This window comes from Urocampus carinirostris, chromosome 13 (assembly GCF_059441175.1).
Source record: "Urocampus carinirostris isolate Australia breed hairy pipefish chromosome 13, RoL_Ucar_1.0, whole genome shotgun sequence".
Taxonomy (NCBI): domain Eukaryota; kingdom Metazoa; phylum Chordata; class Actinopteri; order Syngnathiformes; family Syngnathidae; genus Urocampus; species Urocampus carinirostris.
This window is the reverse complement of record NC_142361.1, coordinates 31898650-31923882: the sequence shown is the minus strand read 5'-3', so window position 1 is coordinate 31923882 and position 25233 is coordinate 31898650. Positions and strand designations below refer to the sequence as shown.

General features: G+C 39.8%; 1 protein-coding gene and 1 pseudogene across 3 annotated transcripts; one reads left to right on the top strand and one right to left on the bottom strand.

The window, feature by feature from the left end:
* Window positions 1–380: 380 nt before the first annotated feature.
* Window positions 381–23546, bottom strand: macroh2a2 (macroH2A.2 histone). 3 transcript variants are annotated; one of them, XM_088350869.1, is made up of 9 exons: window positions 23401–23546; window positions 13324–13498; window positions 10899–11005; window positions 9274–9471; window positions 6696–6800; window positions 6531–6630; window positions 6377–6466; window positions 6139–6313; window positions 381–1135 (listed from the first exon to the last, which is right to left on the bottom strand). In XM_088350869.1, exons 1-9 carry the CDS (start codon window positions 23476–23478, stop codon window positions 970–972), a joined length of 1194 nt encoding a protein of 397 aa, XP_088206995.1. In that variant the 5' UTR covers window positions 23479–23546; the 3' UTR covers window positions 381–969. The 3 variants fall into 3 exon arrangements, with proteins under 3 accessions (XP_088206995.1, XP_088206996.1, XP_088206997.1); XM_088350870.1 differs by lacking the exon at window positions 23401–23546 and adding an exon at window positions 15897–16151; XM_088350871.1 differs by lacking the exon at window positions 23401–23546 and adding an exon at window positions 16053–16143.
* On the top strand, window positions 18195–19426 carry LOC148354341 (hypoxia-inducible factor 1-alpha inhibitor pseudogene; annotated as a pseudogene).
* Window positions 23547–25233: the final 1687 nt, after the last annotated feature.

Genomic DNA, 25233 nt, shown 5'->3' with positions numbered 1-25233 from the left:
CAGTAGGGTCCCGGGGGTCATTAGCTGGTCTTAGGATCAAATGGTCGCAGGTTTGATTCCTGGCTCCTCCGTGTTATGTTGGGCAAGACACTGAATCGAAGGTAGTTGCCTTGCATGGCTGACGCTGCTATGGGTGTGTGAGTGTGTGTGTAAAAGGGAAAAGTATAAGGCACATTATAAAGAGCTTTGGGAGCTCTTCATTGACTTGATATATAAATGCATTTACATTTACATTACCAGGTTGTAAATATTAGAAGTACAGTTAAAATAGACTGTCAACCAGTAAACCATCATGCTTGTTAGACATGTCCTAGAAAATCCCAATGACCCATCCCTGCACCGCATTGATGACCCCTAGTGTAAACAAAATCTCAAAGCGATTCATGTAAAATGTTTTATTTCAAAGCAGAATGACAGACACCATTTTTTAACTAACTAGTGTATCAGAAACTACAAAACCCAAGAAATAACTTCTAATTTGTACATGGGATGTAAATACACTTCAACACAATTTCAAACTTAAGGGACTTCAAATATCTAAAACCACAACAGATTTGACATCCATAGCTCTTTTTTTGCAGTTCCCTCATTTTTTTACCAACAAATTTAAATATTAAAGATAACCCGAAAGAAACTGGTGTATTTATTTCAGGGGTGAAATCTTTTCTCAATACAGTACAAAAACAAAATAAAGGGACTCGTCTGCCTGGGATACTCATTTTTTTTTACCATTGCAACAAACTTCAAAATAAACCTTACGGTTTTTCAGACATCAGTCCCCAAATACTTTTATTTTGAAGTTTTTCCCAGGAGTGCCTGGCAGCTCTCATTCACCATTTTTTTTTCTACAAAAGAAAGACAGTTGCTGCTACGCACAATATAAATTTCCGTTTAACAAAACGTCGCTTATCTAAAAAGGAAAACCGTGACAAAATAGATCGATAGAAAAAAAACCCAATCGGGGATGCCTCACTTGGAGTCCAACTTGGCCATTTCCTGGAGGTAAATTCCGATGCTCTCGCTGTCAAAGACCACAAAGTAGATGTTTTTCAGGGAAGAGTTGGTGGTTGCCATAAAGTGGTTGGAGATGGCCTTGAGGATGAGCTGGGCAGCTGTTGGCTTCGGGAATCCGTTCCTGGAAGGAATGTGGGAGGGGGGACACGTGGAGGACATTTCATCAATGGAACCGCAAAACATGTTTGTGTGTGTCTGTATATTATATACGGTGGCTTGCCAAATTTCAGACTTCAAACATCAAGATATAAAACTGTCATTTCTGGTGAAGCATCAACAATAAGCGGGACACAATCATGAAGTGGAACACACTTTATTAAATATTTTAAACTTTTTAAACAAATAAAAAATGAAAACGTGGGTGTGCAAAATGATTCAGCCCCTTTACTTTCAGTGCAGCAAACTCTGTCCAGAAGTTCAGTGAGGATCTCTGAATTATTTAATGTTGATCTAAATGACTAACTATGTGTGTAATCAAGTCTCTGTAAAAATGCACCTGCACTGTTATAGACTCAGAGGTCAGTTTAAAGCACAGAGAGCATAATGAGGAACACACAAGGCAGGCTTGAGTTGTTGTTGAGAAGTTTAAAGCTGGATTTGGATACAAAACGATTTCCTAAGCTTTAAACATCCCAAGGAGCACTTTGCAAGCAATAATATTGCCAAGATCGGGCCGTCCCCCTAAACTTTCAGCTCATACATGGAGAAAACTGATCAGAGATGCAGCCAAGAGGCCCATGGTCACTCTGGATGAGCTGCAGAGGTCTACAGCCGAGGTGGGAGAATCTGTCCATAGGACAACAATCAGTCGTATACTGCACAAATCTGGCCTTTATGGAAGAGTGGCAAGAAGGAAGCCATTTATTAACGATATCCATAAAAAGTGTCGTTTAAAGTTTGCCACAAGCCACCTAGTAGACACACCAAACATGTTGAAGAAGGTGCTCTGGTCAGATGAGACCAAAATCAAATTTTTTGGCAACAATGAGAGATGTTATGTTTGGTGTAAAAGCAGCACAGCTCATCACCCTCAACACACCATCCCCACAGTCAAACATGGTGGTGGCAGCATCATGGCTTGGGCATGCTTTTCTTCAGCAGGGACAGAGAAGAAGGATGGAGCCAAATACAGGACCATTCTGGAAGAAAACCTGATGGAGTGCGCAAAAGAACTGAGACTGGGACGGAGATTTCTCTTCCAACAAGACAATGATCCAAAACATAAAGCAAAAGCGACAATGGAATGGTTCACCCAAAAAAACATATCAAGGTGTTTGAATGGCCAAGTCAAACTCCAGACCTTAATCCAATTGAGAATCTGTGGAAAGAACTGAAAACTGCTGTTCACAAACGCTTTCCATCCAACCTCACTGAGCTTGAGCTGTTTTGCGAGGAGGAATGAGCAAAAATATCAGTTTCTTGATGTGCAAAACGGATAGAGACATACCCCGAGCGACTTGCAGCTGTCATCGCAGCAAAAAGTGGCGCTACAGAGTATTACCTCAATGGGGCAGAATCATTTTGCACACCCACTTTTTCGGTTTTTATTTGTGAAAAAAGTTTAAATGATCTGGTAAAGTGTGTTCTACTTCAGGATTGTGTCCCACTTATTGTTGATGCTTCACAAGAAATGACGGTTTTATATCTTTATGTTTAAAGTCTGAAATGTGGCAAAAGGTCACAAACTTCAAGGGGGCCGGATAGTTTCGCAAGCCACTGTACATACAATTAAGGACACACTGCAACGAAAATTTGGGTGTGAAACCGAAAATGTGCAACACTGAAAAAAATCCCACCCATGAAACCTGACTAGCGTATCGCTAGCTGCTAATTTGTTTAAGGGTTAGGGGGGTTGTGTTTGGGGTAGGATAATGGGGCGGTAGAGAGATAGGGGGGTAGTATTTGTTTGGGGTTTGGTGATATTTTGGGTATTGCAGTTATAAGGTTAGTGTTCCGTAGGGGTAGAAAAAGGAAGCTAGGGTTAGGGAGTTAGGGTATTGATATCGATAGAGTTGCGGGGTTAGTGTTATAGGGATTGGTAAGGTCAGGGGAGTTGGTAGGTTTAGAGTTATTAGTGCTGGGGTAATATGCCATAGCAGAGAGTTTAAAGGAAGGGGGTTAGGGTTATGAGGGGCAGGGTTTGGTAGGTAAAGTTAAGGGGGTAGGGTGTTATGGCTATAGGGGGTAGAGTTAGCCTTAAAGCACAGGTGCCAAGCAGGCGGCCCGCGGGCCAGATCAGGCCCGCTAAGGGATTGAATCCGGCCCGCGAGACAACACTCAGAGAAGCGCAAGAGAAAAACAAGCTGCAGGTTGAAATATGGACACTTGATGTTGCCAAAGCCAGGTGCTTCGAACAAAGACGCTGTACTTGTATCTCTCTCTCTCTCTTTCTCTCTCTCTCCCCCCACCCCTTTTCTCCCGCTCTCTGTCTCTGTCACTCTCTGTGTCTTTTTCTCTTCCTTTGTTGCTCTTTTTCTCTTTCTCTCTAACTTCCTTTTTTTTTACTTTTCTCTCTTTTCTCTTTCTCACTTCATACCTTTTGCACTTTCTTTTCTCTTTTCTCTCCTTCTGTCTTTCTATTTCTCCTTGGATTTCTTTCTTCCTCTCCCTTTCTTTTCCCCCTCTCTCATGACTTTTTATCTTTTGTTTCTCACGCTCTCTCCCTCTCTCTCTTTCTTTGTCCTGCCCTCTCTCCTTTTCCCTCCCTCTTTCTCTTATTTCTTTCTCTCTTTTTCTTTCTCTTTGATCCACTAGTCCGGACCCCGACAGAGTGTTTGTTCTATCGTGTGGCCCTCGAGTTAAAATGAGTTTGACACCCCTGTAAAGAGTTAATACTGTAGAGGGGAGGATTTGGGGTTATGAAAGGGTAGGTTTAGTGTTGGGATTAGGGTTACGAGGTGCAGGGTTAGGTAGGTAAGGTTAGGGGGGTAGAGTTAGGCTTATAGAGTTAATGTAATGGGCGGCAGTAGCTCAGGAGGTAGAGCGCTCGTCTTGGGATCAAAAGGTCGCAGTTCGAATCCCGGCTCCTCCTTGTTACATGTTGAAGTGTCCTTGGGTAAGACACTGAACCCCTAATGTCCCCAATAAGCAAGTTTGCGCCTTGCATGGCTGCACGGTCGCCATTGGTGTGTGTGTGTGAATGGGTAACACATTGTAAAGCGCTTTGGGAAGTCTTTATAGGGTGAGGATTTGGGGTTATGAAGGGGTAGGTTTAGTGTTGTGGGGATTAGGTTTAGAAGTAATGGGCTACAACTGGGGTGGAAAACCTGGTCCTGGAGAGCCACATGTCCTGCATGATTTTGAAGCTTCTCTGTTCCATTACCGGTGATTCCAATCACCAGGATCATTAACAAGAGGCTCGAGAGGTCGCAGGTTCGATTCCTGGCTCCTCCATGTTGTATGTCGAAGTGTGCAAGACACTGAATCCCTAATGCCCCCGATAAGCAGGTCGGCGCCTTGCATGGCTGACTCCCTATGAGTGTGTGTGTGTGAATGGGTAAGTGTGAAGCACATTGTAAAGCGCTGTGGGAGGTCTTCATTGACTTTAAAAGCGTTATAGAAATGCGGATCATTTACCATTTACAGGCAGCCACACTGCTTCCTAACAAGCTAATAATTTGCTTCATCTGAGTTGGAGAAGAGAACCACTAAAATATGCAAGATAGGCGGTGCTTGAGGATCGTGTTGGCCACCCCTGGACCGAGCTTATGTGAGGGTAGGTTGAGGGTCTTATTGTTATGGGAGGGCAGGGTTGTAGGCTTAAGGAGTTAAGGTTATAGGTGGGTGAGGGTTTGGAGGTTAGAGATTAAGGTTAGGGGGTTAGGGTTTTGGGGTTTAAGGTTATGTTAGGATTTAGCCCCAAGGTTTTTTTCATTTTACTCCAATACCTTGAGTAAAGTGTCTGGCTATGATGATAAATGAGTAAACCCTGTCGTGCTAGCATTTAAACATTAGCCAAAGTCCGACTAGCAGCTAACGAAAACATGGAAGCAAAGGGATGCACAAACGTTTGAGAAAATGTCCTGTTGGTATAACCTAGGCAGAGCTCCTGTTTTGACCAACATAGATTTCCTTCTGGAGTGAAAATAAGCACCCGGGGAGCGCTCCACTTTTTACCTAATGTTTTTTTCTATTTTCTTTCCTTTCAGACAAAATCCAAAATGCACCTTTTGTCATTTTGTCAGAAATGTGTGTCTAAAATTCAGTGCATATCTATAAAATTAACTTGCACAGATACCCCAAAATTCGGACTGTAAGGCACACCTGATTATAAGCCGCACCCGGTACATTTTTAAAGGAAAAAACATTTGTACATACATAAGCCGCACCTGACTATAAGCCGCGTGCGCCCACATTGAGATATGAGATATTGACAAAGAAAGTCGGTACACAGAAATAATTGTAATAATAGACAGTACCTTAACTTCCTAAAATTATAATGGCCCACCAGTGGACTCCGACTTTTGATAAACAAATAAATGTCTGTACGATCTCACCAGTCACTAAAATACGTCATGCCACATATCATTGGGAAAAGTAAACTCTTGGGATTCAAGATATGATGAGCATTTCAGAGTATACTCAGTCTGAAACAAGATACCTGAAAACTATAAAGCCATCGTTACTTGCCATTATGTCGCCTGGCTGTCCTAAACTTCCTTGAATGTCCGTAAAAATGGCTTCCTCACATCAAGGACAACCCATAGAACCAATCCGTGTGAAATATTTTCTCCAAAACACACGATAAAAAGCCCAAAAATAGGAATCCACCTTAATAATTTCTGCTTCGTTGGACGTTGCTTCTTGTAATCCTTTCGTTTCACTACATTTTTTTCTGTTTACAAATAAACAGACTTGTTCAATTATTTCCAATATGGTAGTTAGCTCTCCCCTTTAGATTGACACATTTTCCACGATGGTTTGTTCAAGTGCTAGTTTTCGTAAAGTTGCAATAAACCTGCATCTTCCTCGACACATATATTCCACGTGTCTCACTATTACCTTTACTGCTCTTGCGCCCCCTGGTGGCCGTTAGAAAAACTTGATAAATTGGCCGCAGGGTTTAAAACCTTGGGAAAAAAGTTGCGGCTCATAGTCCGAATTTTACGGTAAGTTCACCCTTACCTTCCAGCTGGAAGCGACGGGAAAGCTAAAGACTTGAATTTCTTCTCTTCGGCAGCCGAGAGGCAGTTCTCCACCGTCTTCTCCAGATGTTCCTCACATTTGTCGGAGCCCCACGTAGGAACGTTGCAGTGTATAACCACTCGGGCCGTCATTCCGCTAGCTTGGCTCACTGCCACTGAAATACGCATCATTTCAATCTCAGCGAAACGTGAAGGACAATCATTCAGAAGGTCCTTACCAGATGCCACCTCCAAAGGTGCCTGTGCTCTGCGTATCTCCTTGACCCCATCCAGGAATTCCTGGCCCCCTGCTTTCTCCAAGGCGTGGCCTGCAAACAAAAAACATCTTCTTAGACAGCAACAAAAAAAACCCAAGGAGCGCTTGTTTCTCACCAACACCATCTTTGAGGTCCATCTCTGCATTTGTCGGGTTAATGACTGCATCCACCTTGATGGTCCCAATTTTGCTGATCTCCGTCATCATGAGTGACAGCTGTGGTCAAATTTGAGTCAAACCAAAACAAAACACTAAAACTGTCGTTTTTGGTGAAGTGTTACCTTCTGACCGAGAAACAGACTCTTGGCGGAGAGGACGGTGAATCCGTCTCCTGGACCGTCGTCCGCTGTGGAGCTTGGCACGGCTTCTTTGTCGTTGTCTGCGTTCTTTGGAAGAAACGAGAATGTCGAAACCAAACTCGACCGAGCCATTTTCAACAGTTAACACAACTTTTCATTTTTTAACACGAATTTTTTTCCCTTTTTTTTTTAAAGGCCCAGTGTGTAATATTTGACCACTAGATGGCAATGTTTTCTAATGCAATCGAAAACCAGTGCCACAGCAAGCAACAAAATGGCAGGCAAACATGGTGGAGACTTAAGTAGGGATTTCACTATGTAAAAGAAAAAATACAAATTTCTCTACTTGTGATTTATTTATCTTTTAATAGATAGATAGATAGATAGATAGATAGATACTTTATTCATCCCCGTAGGGAAATTCACACTTCCAGCAGTCTACCCCGTTGTTTATTAACAGATTAACATGATGCCCGAGGGTGCTTGTAGCGGAGTGGATGACGTCACGCCAGTCCAAAAGTTCGACATTCCTGCGGCAGATGGAAATCTTTCTAATATATATATAAATAACATTGGTATGATATATTACTGAATGATGGTTTTGTTCTACCACTAGGAGGCACTAAATATTACACACTGTCATAAATATACATATATTTTTGGAGTATTTTTTTCATTTGTTTCTTTAAATAATGCCCACCCATTGAAAGCAATGAAAGTTAATCATCATTTTTACCCCAATTATTTCATTTATAAGTAATAAAACCCTCCAATTAAAAGGAATCGGTTTTCTACTGTAATGAAGGAATACAATTATTGTAAAACAGGACGTTGGATTAGCAGATTGAGTCACGTGTGATTAAATAGAAATTTGTGAACAAAATAAATGAATCCGAGATTTAAAAAAAAAAATAAAAAAAAAAATCATTTTTTTCTTGACTTGTATTTTTTAAACTTTAATGTTCACCATTTGAGAACAAAACTGCAAAGCAATCCCCGACCAGCCTTTTCATTTTGGGATATTAAGAAAAAAAATGCAATGATTATAGAGAGAAAAAGTTCAAATTGTGGCAAAAATCGTCCTATCCACGACTAGGATACCTTTGTGAAAACTTTCTTTTTTAAATTCTTATTTTTTTGTTTTCAAAACAATAAAACTGAGTTAAAATTTTTTTTAAAATGACCATTACTTTAAAAAAAATCTTATACAGACGCTGCCCTGCATATGAACTAGATTGGACGATCGTTCGTTGAATTTGTTCGTAAGTTGCTTCAGTGCTATATTTTGAATGTACCAGGTTTATTCAGGTATGTTTAAGGCTTGTATAAGTAACCTGTATTGTTTTATACTAAAAAAATAAACATTTATTAAAATAATATGCTCTATAAAGATAAATAAACTTTAGTTTAACTTACTTTTGGAAGATGCGCTTCAAGAGTTAGGCCCTTTCTTCTCCTTGGTAAAAAGTGGCCGAAAAAAAGCGTTCCAACCATTTTCTTAACCGCATCAATCTTTCTTATTCCACTTTCATTTCAAAATAAAACGGCTTGCCTCTTTTTTATAATTTACACCAACCATATTGAATGGATGCACGAGATACCAAACAATAAAAATGTCACAGTTCTTAGCGCGCTGGAGATACAGTATAGAATGTTTACACACAAACTAGATGGTAAGGCGCCCGCTTTGAGACTGGGAGGTTCGGGTTCGCGCCCCGGCCGAGTCATTCCTAAGACTTAAAAAGTGGTCGGCGGCGCCCTCTGTTGGCTGCGGCTGCATCGGCTCGCTACAACGAGTCAGGTGCAATCGACATTTCGTTCTGTGTACATTGTTACACAGAATGACAATACAAGGAAATTATTATTATTATTATTATTATGCTGGGTTACCTCTAACAACGCCACACGCCGGTAGTGGTGGAAAGAGGCACTACAGTAATGTCCTGTACTTGGAAAACGTGTTGTGAATTAACTATTTATTTTGTACTGTCGTTAACATATTCCGTTTTTGGTGTTCAGTCAGCACTAAAATTGGTTGTACTGTATCAACATTGTTTCATAACATCCAGATGTTTTCCATCAAGCCGACTTGCAGTTAATCCACAACAAACGGTGCACACAATACAAAATCTAGCTTACGGCAATGTCCGGATATTTTTCGACATCCCGATAAAAATGTATCTACCGTTTTCCTAACTCGAATGGTCGTAAGTAGGGGAGCGTCTGTAATCAAATGACACAATTGTTGTTGTTTATTTTAAGCAAATAGAAATATTGTGTAAACAACAGCGGCATATAGGTCTCGCTTCAAACATCACTTGCACACTATAGCCAGAATGTAGCATTTGTCTATATCTAAATAGTGTTCAGAAATTTCCGCCATTAGCCTCTGATTTTACCAACATTTGCATCACCCGAAATTTAACAAACATGTTTAAGACTGAAGAAAACTACAGCCCCTCAACACAATTTATGAGCATAAACGACAAATGGACATTTTGTTTGTTCGCTCGCTCCTCCATCTCTCACAACATTAGAAGTATGGGTTCAGTTGACCAACCTTTGGCTTTCGTCCTCGCTTGCCTTTAACCTTTTTGGCGGCTCTGACGGGTTTTGCGGGTTTGGGTCTTGGCTCGTGCTTTTCGGGGGCCGACGCCGGGTTGTCCGCTCTGACGCGAGTTCCTCGCTTCTTGGAAAGAAGCTCCGGGTGGATGTGAGGCAGAACTCCTCCGTTTGATATGGTCACGCCGCGGAGAAGCTGGAAACATCGCATTGAAACGGTTTTTTTCTGTTCTCTAAGTGCTTATAAAGGAATTTTTATTCAGGCTCAACTTAAGTTTGCTGCTGATCACATGGACAAAGATAAGACCTTCTGGAGGAAAGTTCTGTGGTCTATTTGGCCACAATGCCCAGCAATATATTTGGAGGAGAAAAGGTAAGGCCTTTAACCACAAGTACACCATGCCTACCGTCAAGCATGGTGGTGGTAGTATTACGCTGTGGAGCTGTTTTGCTGCCAATGGAACTGGTGCTTTACGGAGTGTAAATAGGATAATGAATAAGGAGGATTTCTTTCAAATTCTTCAAGATAACCTAAAGTCCCAAGATTGGGTCTTGGGCGCAGTTGGGTATTCCAACAGGACAATGACCCCAAACATCTAAAGCGGTAATGGAATGGCTAAATCAGACTAGAATTAAGGTTTTAGAATGGCCTTCCCAAAGTCCCGACTTCAACCCCATTGAGAACTTGTGGACAATGCTGACTAAACAAGTCCAAATTTAAGTGAACTGCACCAATTCTGTCAAGAGGAGTGGTCAAAGATTTAACCAGAAGCTTGTTGAATTCTCTCAATTTCCCACATTCTTGCACCTATGGCTTAGAGCAGTCTACAAAGGACTGCCTTGTAAATATCACATTCTTTATCTTATTTTTCTATTTTAGTTGGATGGTGTGTATTATATAGGGGTTGAAAATAATTAACAATTCAAATAATAAGCAAAAATACCAAATCTATCAATACTAAATACTCATAAGCCAAGAAATGTACACTTCAATTCTGCATTTGACAATAAACTTTGGGTAATATTTATTTCTTATAACCAATGATTTCTTGTTGTATTTTTGGATTAGACATTCTCCATATTCTCACAAATAACTGAATGATTCAATGATTCCCTAAAGGTACAGTGTATTTTTTGGCAACTCCTGATAGTAAAAAAAAAACAAAACTATATAATAATAAATTTGAATAATAAGGAACATTGTATGAACTTTCATATAAATGTGCATATTTTGAAATACTCTTTGGTTGAGAAATTTGCATTTCTTTTGTTTTTCCGCCATGTTGCTGATATAGGTAACAAAAATCTTTCAGGTCACTTTGAGTCCCCTGAGTTTGTGTTCTTCCTTTTGCTTTTAAGCATGAATTTACAGTTGCACGACACAATACAGCAACATCTAGTGGTCAAATAATACACAGAGTTCCTCTAAGTCTTTCGTTACATGTGTACCCTGGAGTGTCATGTCCAATCTCGTGGTCAACAATGTTTGTGATAAAAGACAATCATATTTCAATTGTACAGCAACATTTTTTGATGTTTTAAATAATTCATGAAAAGTTTTCACATTAACCTGTACATAAAGTTGTCGCTACAGTAATAGCTGCTAAAATAATTGGTAACTACCTGGTTAAGTTCCTCGTCGTTGGCCACAGCCAACTTAATGTGTCTTGGTGTAATTCTTCCTTTCTTGTTGTCGCGTGCAGCGTTCCCCGCCAACTCCAAAATCTCAGCTACAAGAAAAGATAACGCATTTTCTATGAGACATCAAATCTGCTATTTTGGCTACGTTGTAAACCCCTATTCGTACAAAAGACATGAAGTGAGCTGCAAATGCTCAGATAAAAATAGTTAAAATCCCCCACAATACTAGTTTTCCTATTGTGTTGCCATATAACTTTGTCACTTGAAGTATGTCTTACCTATGGTACTACAGACGCTCCCCTACTCACGACCATTCAACTTACGAAAAACGGTAGATCCAAATATTTGTTTGGGATGTTGAAAAATATCAGTTAAGTTTTGTATTGTCTGCACATTTTTCCAAGTACAGGACATTACTGTAGTGCTTCTTTCCACCTGCGTGTGGTGGCGCTGTGAAAGGCCACCCAGCATCCACCCCGTAGATGAAAAATCAAATTCCTCTTCCTAGTTTGTGTGTTAACACACTGCACTGTATCTCTAGCAAGCTAAAAATTTTGACATTTTTATTGCTTAATATCTCGTGCATCCATTCAAAATGGTTGGTGTAAAGTGTAAAGAAGAGGCGAGCCGTTTCTTTTGAAATGTAGGTGGAATAAGAAAGCTTAATGCGGTTGAGAAAATGGTCAGGACGTTTTTTTAAAACACATTTTATCACGGAGAAGGAAGTCGCATAACTCTTGCAGCGCATCTCCCAAAAGTAAGTGAAACTCAACTTTATTTATCTTTATAGAGCATATCATTTTATGAAATGTTCATTTTTAGTACAAAACAATAGAGGTTACTTATACAAGCCTTAAATATACTTATATAAACCGAAGCAACTTACGAATAAATTCAACATACGAACGATTGTCCGGAACCTCGTTCATAAGTAGGGCAGCGTCTGTATCGATTTGTTTAAGTATTTCTCATGTTTTCCAAACTAAACACTCAAAATTTTAAAACAAAATACAGTACAAGATATGGGAGAGTACTGATACCAAATACCAGCCTTATATACTGTAGTTCTCCTGGTGGTGGCTGATATCAGTACCTGCTCACTTCTAGTATCCACTAATAAAATACATCTGTAAATAATCAAATGCCATTTAAACACATTCTTTTAATTAATTGCTTGCAATTATGAGGAAACATAATACGTTAAGATTTAAAAGCATTTCTTTGAAAAATATCACTAATATTTGCCGAAAGATGCAAGTATTAAAAAATAATATCGGCATGTGGTATCAACGACTACACAATGGTTAAATACCCGTTTTAAGTCTCCCCCAAAATTAAAGATCAGATATAATAAAAACACTTAAAAAAAGCTAAATGATCTGCCAATAAACAGAACAAGATATTTGTATTCTATCGTTAACCCCACATTGCAAAGGGTTTAATAGAAAAACTGAGAAAAAAAAATTAAAATTAAAAAATAAAATAAATTGACCCCAATTGCAGCAAAGTTTGCTTATTTTAAAAGTTACAAATATTTGTAATCCAATAAGAAACAACACATTAAAATATCTAAAAAAAAATTATATATTAAATATAAAAGATAAATTGGCTACTCTAAAAGAAGGTCATTATTTTGTTGATTTAAAGTATTTACTTTTTATATTGGTAGTAAAATATTCTCATCATGAGTAAAATTATCAACATGATGCCGTGTAACACAAATTTGCTTTTTTTCAAGGATGATATTTGTCTTATTTTGATATTTTGGGAGAAAAAACAACTAAAAATTCAAATGTTTGTCAAATAAGATCGATCTCTTATTTTCTGTTTTGCTGATTAATTAAGTCACGTTTATTTGTGACGCCCTTAATTGCAAGGATCTCAAAGGGCTGCATAGACTACATACTATTACAGACTATTAAGGCACCATCCCCTGATCTAAAACCTACATGACGGCAAGGAAAATCCAAAAACCTTAGCATGGTGAAAGTTAGGTCAAGTCATATTTATTTGTGATGCCTTGATCACGGGTCTCAAAGGGTTGCACAGCCGATTATGATGACACCATCCCCTGATCTAAAACCTACATGAGGGCAAGGTAAAATTCAAAAACCTCAACATGGAAAATGAAGAAACCTTGAAAAGGGACCACACATGAGGTCATCCAAAAGCAACCCTGACAAAACCACCCTAAATATAAGACATCAACGAATTAAAAATCTAAAAATTCAAAAAGTAGCTTTGGATAATGGAGTCATTGAGCAAGTTTTCCATTTTTGTTTACCTTTAGAACAGATATTGACAAAATGTACATGACAGTTTAGTTGAAAAATAATAATTTACCAATTGGCAAAAATGTTGTGTGTGCAAAATGTGAGCCCATCTATTCAGTTAACTGTTGTCCTACCTGCTAAGTATTCGATGACGGCTGCCATGTAGACGGGTGCCCCCAAACCGATGCGATATTTATGCGTGGAAGCTCGCAAGTATCGCATCATTCGGCCAACCGGGAAGATGACCCCCGCCCGGCTTGAACGGGACACCTTGGTCAGCTTCTTCTTGCCCCCTCTCGCAGACATTCTCTACGTTTGTTAGGAGACAAATAGAAATTCTTAATTTCCAAAAAAGTACAATTTGAATTAAGACCGTAAGGTAATATAGTATGGTTGATTGCACTATGGACTGGGTGGTTAGCGGGGGGCACGGGGGCTGGGTGGAGAGGTTTAGAGTTCAAGTCGAGCTACTGCAACCTCCCCGTGCGGAGTTTGCATGTGCTCCCTGTGCTTGCTGGGGTTTCCTCCCACATTCCAAAAAACATGCATGTAAGGTTAATTGGCTGGAGATAGCTGGGATGGACTCCAGCACCCTGTGACCCTACTGAGGATAAGCGTTGCAGATAATAGATGGTTGATGGCGACTGCACTGTTATTGCAACTTAGGACAGTCTCTCAGCACTTCATTATAAATATTTTGGGCTATTCATTCCTGACAACAGAGTGCCATGTCTAATCTCTTTGCGCGCAATAATTCCGCTAGGTATTTATCAATAACGATAAAAACAATTCAATTCAAGAATACTGTTTATTAGAGAAAAACATGTACTGATACCAGGTATCGTACCACTGCCTTTTGCAAGGCATTGGTACTAGTATGGTAGGTGATACTAGTATGGGCTCCATTCTAGTGCCATTAAACAATAATTTCTTAAATTAAAGGGACAGTGTTTAAGATTTCGTGCCTCCTAGAGGAACAAAAAACTTTTATCAAGAAAAACAAACAAAAGTTGATTTAAATACTTGGCAGAAATACATTAACTTTAATACCAATGTTAATTTATATTGAAAAGAAAAAGTGAGAAGTTTGTATTTCTTTTACACCGGCGCCATTATTGTCTGGCGTCCTGCCGTGTATCACAGGCCCTCGCTCGTACCAGACAACACAGTGACGTCTAGTGGTCAAATAATACGCATTGAGGCTTTAAATGAATATTAAATCATTATTGAATACATTCATTATTCCGGAAAAATATGTTCCAAAGAATGTTTTTGTCAAAAAATAGCTGTCATTTTTGGGAAAAAAATAATATATTTTATGTGCTAATGGTATTGGTATTTGGTACCAGTATTGATGACTAAACAAGATAGTGTATCTCAGTCACTCATTGTATTTTATACTTTAAACATTCTCTGATTCCTAATGGTAATCTTTCAGTTTACGCTGCTCGTGTTTTAGAATGTGTGAAAAAAAAAAAATATATATATTGAGCCCTCATTTATCGAGGGGGTTTTGTTCCAAAATGAACCTGTAATAAGCGACATTTGTACAGTAGAAACCTTTTTTTATAATTACAATCGCTATACAATTAAATACTCAATTAAACCAAATATTAAACCATTGCAGAGGCTATATAAACATTTTGTCAAATCATCATTTATATCATCAATATGAACTGAAAGTCAAGAAACTATTTAGCCAATCAGAATGCAGAACATACTGGAGAATGCAAATCAGTGAAATATTCAAACCGTGAAAAATGAACCGCGTTATAGCGAGGGTTAGTATTCCTAATGCTGATTTGAACGAATCAAATGAGAAAGCTTGACAATCATTAACAAAACATAAAAATAATAATATTGATTTATTATTAAGGGCTTAAGAAGGTTTAATCTGTATTTTTATCATTTGTGGGGCAGTTTAAGAGGAATAATTAGTAGACGTCGTAGTAGAAGTAGCACGAGAGGTGCTGAAGAAGCTATGGATTATTGATTCTTATCATCGTTGTTATTGTTAGAATTTATTATTATCATTGTTTAATTGTATTTGATAATATTGTTATTATTAGCAGGTATTTTATGGTAACGTCTTCGTGATAGGTTGCCCATTTGTTTTGTCCATGCACATCACGTACACAGTGAGGGTAGGCAACGGGTCGTTTTTTTTATTCTTTTTTTTTTTTTAATTTAGCCTATTTATTATTATGTTTCATCTGAAATTTAACATAGGGTCATTATTACCCACTTCCATAAAATGTGTACGAATATAAATGCCATTATTAAGTCAACAAGCATCATGTTCGTGTCGGCACTAACTCACACGGGTTGGCGATACGGCGGAGGAATATAAGCACCGTTATCGAGTGAAGAAGACAACGGGGCTACGCGCAATAAAACGTATTTGTGTGGATAATTAATGTTAAAAAATGCTTTTTCGAGTAGTAATGGGTGAGATTACTCGTTTGCCGCATAAACACTAAACAAATAATCAAAATGGAGTGCATATAGCAATAAAACCCAGAGAGTCGCTGGTGTCAAATTACTCCGCACATCTCGCGAGCTTCATTTCCGAAAACATTTTTTTTCCTCCATTAGACATTTCAAGCAGGCCCTTTGTCACGTTATACCATAAACTCACTCCACGCTAAACGCAAAAACAAACGCGTAGTAATGAGACCTTCAGTCCAAGATTCTTCCTTTTTTCTACCTGTTTTGTTTTTTCCCTTCCTGTCACGCAAAACAAGCGCGCCTTGGTTGGCGGCGAAGCAGCTGCAGACGACTCCTCCACAACACGTTCCAACTGTCAATCAGTTTTTCTTTCTTTCTTTTTTTCCCTTCTTTTTTCTTTTTTCCTTTTGTTTACCTGGAGGTGTTTTCCTCCCCTAAAAAATAAAAGCAAGGAGGACAAGAAAAAATAAAAGTGTGTAGGGAAGCTGGCTCGCCTCCGTGCTACTGATGCTGAAAAGGGGAAAAATTCAATAGTCGATGAAAACGCCCCCTGCAAAAATATTTGAAATAATGTATATATACTGAACTATATACGAATAAAAATAAGGAAGTCACTAAAAAAAAAACAAAGAAGAAAATTCATGAAAAATGTACTGATGCATTACTGATATCATAACTTCTCTAAGCACTACTAATTTGCCCTATTAATCCCGACAGTTTATCATCTTATTTATGTCTATTACGTGTGGAGTGCCATGTCTAATCTCCCTGCATACAATGTTTCCACCAGTTTGTTATAAAAAAATAAATTCAATTCAATAATACCGTCTATTAAAGCGGCGAAGCGGATAGCGCGTGTGCGGCACGGTTCTGAGGTCATGAGATCGAACCTCCTGTGTGGAGTTTGCATGCTCTCCGCTTGCGTGGGTTTCTTCCGGGCACTCCGGTTACCTCCCACATTCGAAAAACATGCATGTCAGGTTAATTGCCCGGTCCAAATTGTCCCTAGGTGTAAATGAGCAAGCAAATTGTCTGTCCCTGTGTGCCCTGCGACTGGCTGACAACCAGTTCAAGATGTCCCCTGCCCACTGCCCGAAGATAGCTGAGTTGGGCTCCAGCACCACCGCGACCCTACTGAGGATAAGCGGTGCATATAATGGGTGGATGCGTGGATTTCAGACATCATGTGACCTGGTCAGGTGACATGTTTGTATTAAGTTATGTAAAGAAGCAGAAATAAGCAGGTTATTGGGCCCTTTCTCTTGGGCCTTGTTCAATCCAGAACTAAAAAGACAATCGGCACACATGCTTGATTTACGCATTTGTGAGAAGTGACATCACGCACTCTTTTTCTGATATGTAAAAGTGACTGATACCAGGTATCGTACCAGTGCCTTATCGTACTAGTGATCTATTGCAGACATGGGACCAAGTCACACATGTGCAAGTCTCAAGTAAGTCTCAAGTCTTCACCTTCAAGTCCCAAGTAAGTCCCAAGTATTTTTTTCTTGGGCAAGTCAAGTCACAAGTCAAGTCCCGAGTCTTAGATTGCCAAGTCCAAGTCAAGTCACAAGTCATAAAAACAGCGACTCGAGTCGACTCGAGTCCAAGTCACTAAGTCTCAAGTCCCCATGTCTGATCTATTGGTACGAGTATGGTAGCTGATACCAGTATTGGCTCCAAATTAACAATCATAAACCTTAGATTAAAGGGACAGTGTGTAATATTAAGAATCTCCTCATGGTACAAAAAGTTGTGAATAATCCATTGTTTTACCATCGGTAAGCAGACAAAAAAAAATTGACAATATTCTGCCCAATTTCCTATTATATATACATTTCAGGCGTGAAAATCTCTCACCTTTAGGAGAAATTCACCATTTTGACGTAAAAAAGGGTGACCCATGTGAATTGTGTAGATCTGAGGAAAAATATTTTGAGTTGGGTATTGTGAGGTGGTGCGTTTGACTTTAGATAAATTGTGACCCCCTGGATGACAAGTTTGAGGCCCCCACCTTAATAGGAAAGTTAAAGGGAGAGCGTGTATTATTTTCCCACTAGATGTCGCTATATTCGGTCATGCCACCGATATTGAGCACTGAAAGCACAATGGAAGAAGACAAAATATAGAAACTGAAAGTGACCAAAACACACCTTATTAGGTTTGAAAAGAAAAAAAAGAGAAGAAAAATAAAAGGGAAAGGAAAAATGCCAAAAAAGAAAGATGAAAAAAAAGAAAAACAGTATAATGCAAGAAATAAAATGAAAATAGAAATGAAAACTAAAATAGATAAGTAAAAATGAGAAAAAGGGAAAATACAAAAGAGAGAAAAGTGCACTATTTTTTTCCTATCTTTCCTCTTTTTCTTCTTTTTCTCAAGATTCCTTTTTGCTTTCTTTTCATCTACTTTTCTTTTTATTCCAATTTTCCCCTTATTCCCTCTTTTTCTTTTTTTTCTTCCTCTCTATTTTTTTCTTCCTTTCTCCTTCTACTAGTCTTTCTTCAAGAAAAGATGGGTAAAAATTGGAAGAAAAGGGCTGCGTTTTGCTCTAGCAGTGGTCTCCTTTTTACGACGTTTTGGCTGCATTTGAGAAATTATTATTCACTGAAAACGTTTATATAATACTGAGGTAGAGTGTTAATTACATTTTAGCAAGTGTAGGGGCGAAACGCTTTACTTTTCTTGCTAAGTCGACGAACCGGCGCAAGGTACTGGAGGTGGGGTACCGAATCGGTGCTGGCACGTCCGACCCATCGACGGCCATGGCCGCAGCGACCTTCGTGGAGGCTGAGAAGGCAGCGGCAAACGGTTTCTCTGGCGTCCACGAGCCGGCCTGGGACAACTCTCAATTGCGAAGCTATACGTTCTCCACCAAGCCCATTCCGAGGCTCTCGCACTCAGACCCCAGAGCTGAGATGCTCATCAGCAATGAGGAGCCGGTGGTTTTAACAGACACAAATCTGGTGTACCCTGCTCTCAAATGGGATATGGCCTACCTCCAAGAGAACATTGGCAACGGTGACTTCTCTGTTTACATCGCGGATAACCACAAGTTCCTTTACTACGATGAAAAGAAAATGGCCAACGTGGGGAACTTTGTGCCCAAGTCCCAACGACTTGAGATGAAATTCTCAGACTTTGTAGAAAGGATGACGCAAGTGCAGCAAACGGGAGGACAGGAGCGGGTCTACTTGCAGCAGACGCTCAATGACACAGTGGGAAAGAAAATAGTAGTGGACTTTCTTGGTTTTAACTGGAACTGGATCAACAAGCAACAGGCTAAAAGGAGCTGGGGCCAGCTAACATCCAATCTTTTGCTCATTGGGATGGAAGGTAACGTGACACCAGCACATTACGACGAGCAGCAGAACTTCTTTGCACAAATCAAAGGCCACAAGAGATGCATTCTCTTTGCGCCGGACCAGTTTGAGTGTTTATATCCCTACCCAGTTCACCATCCCTGTGATAGACAAAGTCAAGTTGATTTTGACAACCCTGACTACAATAGGTTCCCCAATTTCAAAGATGTTGTTGGCTATGAGGCGGTTGTCGGTCCAGGGGACGTACTCTACATCCCCATGTATTGGTGGCATCACATAGAATCACTGCTGAACGGTGGCGAGACAATCACAGTCAACTTCTGGTACAAAGGAGCTCCTACACCCAAGAAAATAGAATACCCACTGCGGGCTCTTCATCAAAGTTCTCCACCTCCAACTGAACCAACGGGCTGCCATTGTAATGCGCTGGCTCCTGGGCTTTGTGCAGGTCATAAAGGGTTTTGGTGAGAAATCTAAAGTCAGCTGCCCTGTTTAGTCTCAGCCAGTAGTCATAGGGGTCTTCCTGGTCTTTGGGCAAAGTTGAATAAAAGTCAGCTAGAGGGACAGCAGAGTACTTGGTACAGCTAAAGTGTTTCCTGAGAAGACTATAAATCATGTCAGGGCGGGTGTAGACGTCTATATTACTGTTTCTAATGCCAAACCTAACTACATCTTTAGCTTTTCCTCTTAAATGTATAAGGATTTCCTCTGCTTGCTCCTCAAGTCTCACATTACTCCTTTTAATAAATGTCCTCATTAGATCTTCCCACTCATGTATTGTTATTGAGTCTGAGCCATCCCCAATAAATGACGGCGGTTCCTTAACCTTTCTCTGTGTAACCACCTGACTCAATCTGTTTGCTACATCTTGTGTGGCAGCAGCGTTAGGAGCTACTATATTACGTGACTGTATATTTGTGAATATGCTATCAGCCAATTTATGTCCTATCTCCTGAATAATATTTGTCATCTGATCAGCTACACCCTCAGAAACGTCACTTGTGCTCTGAGTAAACATGTTTCAAAGATGTAAATAAGTCAAAATCGCCTGCGTAACACGTCACTGTATAGCAGTTTTAAATACTGTGAGCTGATGGCTTCATGAAATGATGTGGCAGGTAGGACAGTCCTCGGTTCGGAGAGCTTGATAGAAGTCACGGGTCACGGCACCAATGTAACCGCGTTGTACGTGTCCCACCAAAGATCCACATTCACGCTGGACTGGATGATGAGGTTTTTATTATTACAGTTTCTGCAAATGGATGAGTCACAACATTAGCTTTTTCTGCTGGGTCTGATCTCTTTGATCTCTTTGTAGTACTCTGGTTAAACTAGAGTAGACTAGAACTAGAACTAGTTCTAGTTCTAGCTCCCAGGTTCCGCAGGGTTCAGTGCTCGGCCCCCTACTTTTCAACATTTACATGCTTCCATTAGGTGATATTATTCGCAAGTACAATATCAGCTTCCATTGCTATGCAGACGACACTCAACTATATCTTCCGTTGGAGGAATCTTCCACACTAAACTGTGGAAATTTGGAGGCCTGTCTCACTGAGATAAAAGAGTGGATGTCACTCAATTTCTTGCGTCTTAACTCTGAAAAGACTGAAATGTTAGTCATTGGTCCTTCTAAATGCCGGGACTTATTCTCAAAAACTGCTGTGAACATTGACAAATGTCACATCACACAGAGTGACTCAGTTAAAAATTTAGGTGTCATATTTGACCCTGATCTATCCTTTGAGATGCATGTAAAGCAAATTACTAGAACTGCCTTCTTCCATCTTCGCAACATTGCTAAAATCCGTTCAATACTGTCTCAGTCTGATGCGGAAACAATAATTCATGCATTTGTTACCTCCCGTCTTGATTACTGCAATGCACTACTCTCCGGTCTCCCGAAGTCCAGAATCAAGTCTCTTCAGCTAGTACAAAATGCCGCAGCGAGGCTCTTAACCAGGACAAAAAAGTACGATCACATAACACCGATTTTGGCTAACCTGCATTGGCTCCCAGTTAGCCAAAGATGTGACTTCAAAGTTCTCTTAGTATTGTACAAAATCATACATGGACTTGCTCCCTCTTATCTTTCAGATCTGATCTGCCACTATGTCCCGGTCCGAAGCCTACGATCTGAGAGTGCTGGTCTTCTGATGATCCCGAGAGCAAAAAAGTCTTCTGCTGGTTCGAGAGCGTTCTCCATCCGGGCACCGGTGCTGTGGAATGCTCTTCCCCCTGAGATTCGATCTGCAACCTCAGTGGAAATGTTTAAATCTAAACTTAAAACTCACTTCTACTCCATTGCATATGAATAACCTACTCCTCTTGTCGGTTGAAAATAGTTTGTGTAATATAGTGTAACAATCTGTGAAGCCCTTTGAGACTCTTCGTGATACAGGGCTATACAAATAAAAATGACTTGACTTGACTTGACTTTCAGTCTCCGAGTTTGTAGTTTTCCTTGGACTCATTTTAGATTGCGCTATACATTACAGCGACATCCAGTAAACAAATATACAACACTGTCCCTTTAAGAACATCAAAATGTTTTTGATCAGCGCTCTTATTGTGAAAAAAAAATAAAAAAAATTGCCCAACCTCACCCTGATCCTAGCTTCAACGGCCCCCAACTCAACTACGTTTGAGACCCCTGACTTAAAAGGATGTAAAAAGTAGTCTACCAAATATTTACTTGAGTAAAAGTAAAAAAGTACTGAGTGAAAAAAACTACTCGAGTATTGAATAACTGTTGCAACGTCTTATTTATTGAGTGAGTGTTTGCGCACGTGTGTGTGTGTTTGAGGGTGCAGCTGTATACGCTGCGTATACAGTACACTAAAAAAAGTTCCTAACCCTGCTCACAAGTGTCACCTAGTGGTTGTTTTGGGTGTATTGTGAAATATAAATAAGAGAAACAACATGACTTAAGCAGTGTTCTCGTTTGCCCGCGTCCCTGCGTCCTAGACGCATCATTTTTGCTGGGGACGCATAGTGTCAAGTCAACGTGCGTCCCCGTGACGCAACTTTTTTGACACTAAATTGTCATTTTTACCCGATTCAATTTTTTTTAAACAAAGATTTACGTCCGGCATATCCGCCATTGTTGTTTTGGTCTCGCGGTTCGGGTTTTCGTCTGCACGCCGATCTCGGCAAACGAGATCTCGTTGTTTCGTGATTACGTCATTGTTGTGGTGGTTGTCGTCGAGGGAAGGTGAAGGCTAAGTATGCCTCCGAATAAAGTTAGTATTAGGCGCAAATCAACACAAAATTGGTAATTTCTTCAGTGTCAGTAATAAGTCGAAACACAATGCAGAGAGTGATAACAACGGCATTAATTCTGGCACGAAAAAAACGGCGGAGAAATTCTTCAGAAGATTGCGGAGGCAAGGAAAACGCGTGTGTTGAAGCTAACGATTCAACGAAAGAAAATAAACAAAAGAAAACTCCTAGCAAGAAAAGGACTTTTCTGCCAAAATGGACTCAATTATATTCCTGGTTACGCAATGAGGAGGATGATAATGGATTGGACCTTGAGAAGGCATTACAACTGTGGTGGGACAGCAAACCAAACTGAAAAGTGATAACTCCATTTGTATTACCAATTAACTGTGATAATTAAAACTGGGGCAGCACGGCGGCGCAGTGGTTAGCGCGTGTGCGGCACAGTTCATGTCTTGGGAATCTCCTGCGTGGGTTCAAATCCAGCTCCAGACTTCCTGTGCGGAGTTTGTATGTTCTCCCTGTGCTTGCGTGGGTTTCCTCCCACATTTCAAAAACATGCATTTCAGGTGAATTGGCCGGTCAAAATTGTCCCTAGGTGTGAATGAGCAAGTGAGTTGTCTATCCCCGTGTGCCCTGCGATTGGCTGGCAACCAGTTCAGGGTATCCCCTGCCCACTGCCCGATAATTGCTGGGATGGACTCGAGCACCCCCGCGACCCTACTGAGGATAAGCGGTGCAGCAAATGAGATGAGATGTACAATATTGTTGTGAACTGAAAAATCTTGAAGTGATAACTGATTTGTATTACCAATAAACTGTGGTAATTAAAACTGAATGAATATATAGATTTATATTATATATTTACAATTTTAACCTCGATAACACTAAATTTTGGGGACCCATAGATCTCTGTTGGGACCCAAAGATTTTTGAGCATGTGAGTCCCCGGGACCTATCACTTTTCACAGGTAAAATGTATACGCTGCATACACAGTACACTAAAAAAAAGTTCATTACCCTTCTCACAAGTGTCACCTAGTGGTTGTTTTGGGTGTCTTGTGAAATATAAATAAAATAAACAACAACATAATTTGAGTATGGCCATGCTATTGCTAGCATGAGTGATCTAGGCTAGCACCGTTTGCACCACATCATTCATTATAAACGGTCGGGGGAAATACTATTAATCTCTGTTCATTATTATATAGCTACTGGCTTACCACCATCTTGCTTTCTTCTCTCCTCTTCTTATTTTTTCTTCTTTCTTTTTCAGTCCCAGAAGGATAGTTTCTCTTCATATTGAATGTCTCAAGACGCAATTTTTAATTCTTCACTCAACTTCTCGATTAACTGCAATGAAAAGTTTGACTCTCTGTCGCCCCTTAGCGGCAGCCCCAAGCATCTGCCTGTTTTGCCTGGTGTAAAAAAATCGCTTTACATTACCAGGTTTCTTTTTACGGCATCAGGTTCAAACTTTGATTTTATTCACATTTGACATCAATGCAGAATCATATATTGACAAATTATTCTTTATTTAATTTTCAAAAAAAAAAATAACAAAATCTGCATGTGTATTTGTTTTCAGGCACCCGTTTTTAACCACCTTATTCACTTCATCGAATTGTCACTGAGCTCCAAAAGAGCTCAATAATTAGTTAACTAATTATTTGAAGGATGGAAATATGCAAAACATGCTTTATTCGTGTCCTGATTTACCAGAAGAACTGAACCATGCAACGCTGTTTTGCACCAGTGATTTATTCACCTTGACCAGAAGAGGTCAGTACAGAGCTACTCTACCGTGCACTGAAGCAAGAACAAGGACCATGAGCGGGTAAGAAAGGAAAACTTTTCTCATTGCCAGCATGCTAATCGCAAATGTGTTTTAAGTTTGGATTATTTATTATTTGCATATAATAAATGCAGATAATATTACTTTTTTGAAGTTCTTTTGAAATGTTTTTGATTGGAAGATATGTTTACTAATTTCAAGTAAGACAGGAAAACCCTACGGAGTTTTATAAACACGGTCCAAAAGATCACCGGCTTCCCCCTACCCAGCCTGTAGACATTGCTCTCGCTAACCACCCCCCCGAAAGACTCATTACACCCCAGAAACTTTTATTGCAGCCTGGAAGGGGGATCACCTCATGTGCGGTCCCTTCCCAAGGTTTATTCATGTTCCTCATGTTGAGGTTTTTGAGTTTTTCCTTGCCCTTATGTAGGTTTTAGATCAGGGGGTGGTGTCATAATCGTCTGTAATAATAGTCTGTGGTTTGCAATAACCTGTGCAGCCCTTTGAGACTCTTTGTGATTAAGCGCTATAGACATAACTTTTCTTTTAGTTGTACCCCACAAATCATATGAAATGCAATTATGATTTTTGGCTCCGGCACCTTAAGTTATTTCCGTAAACTGGTAATGTTCAATGCATCTGAATTTTCAAAATCCGAATTCCAGGAAAAACGAAAGACCAGCTTTTGTGACAGAGTCGGTCAAACTGGGTGGACGGGCCGGAGTTTAATCAGAGCCAAGGCTGTTCATTTTCGTCGGAAATGACTTGTGACGAGTGTAATTTACAACTCAACTTCAATTCACCTCAATTCCACGTCTGTTTCTATTTTGAACAAGCAAGCAATATAGCCGATTGGTCAAAAATATTGCAGAAAATACCCAGCATTCGTTGATAAATTTAACTGATTTCATGCCTCTCCTCCGTTAAGTACCTGTAAAACAGAAATAGACTTATGAAGTCTCACGAAAAAATGCCGAATCCACTTTCAAAAGAATATCTTCCAGAATGTGATCACAGTCTTATGTTGTTCTTGGTCAGGTCACTTGAAGTTAGTATTTGAGCAGATGCTGGATGCTTCAAAGTAGCTGATGACTTTTGCAGCCTGAAGCTAAATGGGCATAGACACCCATCGTCAGCACTTGCATTGAATGGAGAAAACACCTGGACGCCGAAAAGAGCACAAACAACAATTTCTCCAATTATTGAAATCACCGGTTTTTAAATAAATGCGGGTATTTTGTAACATAGATTGATAGGA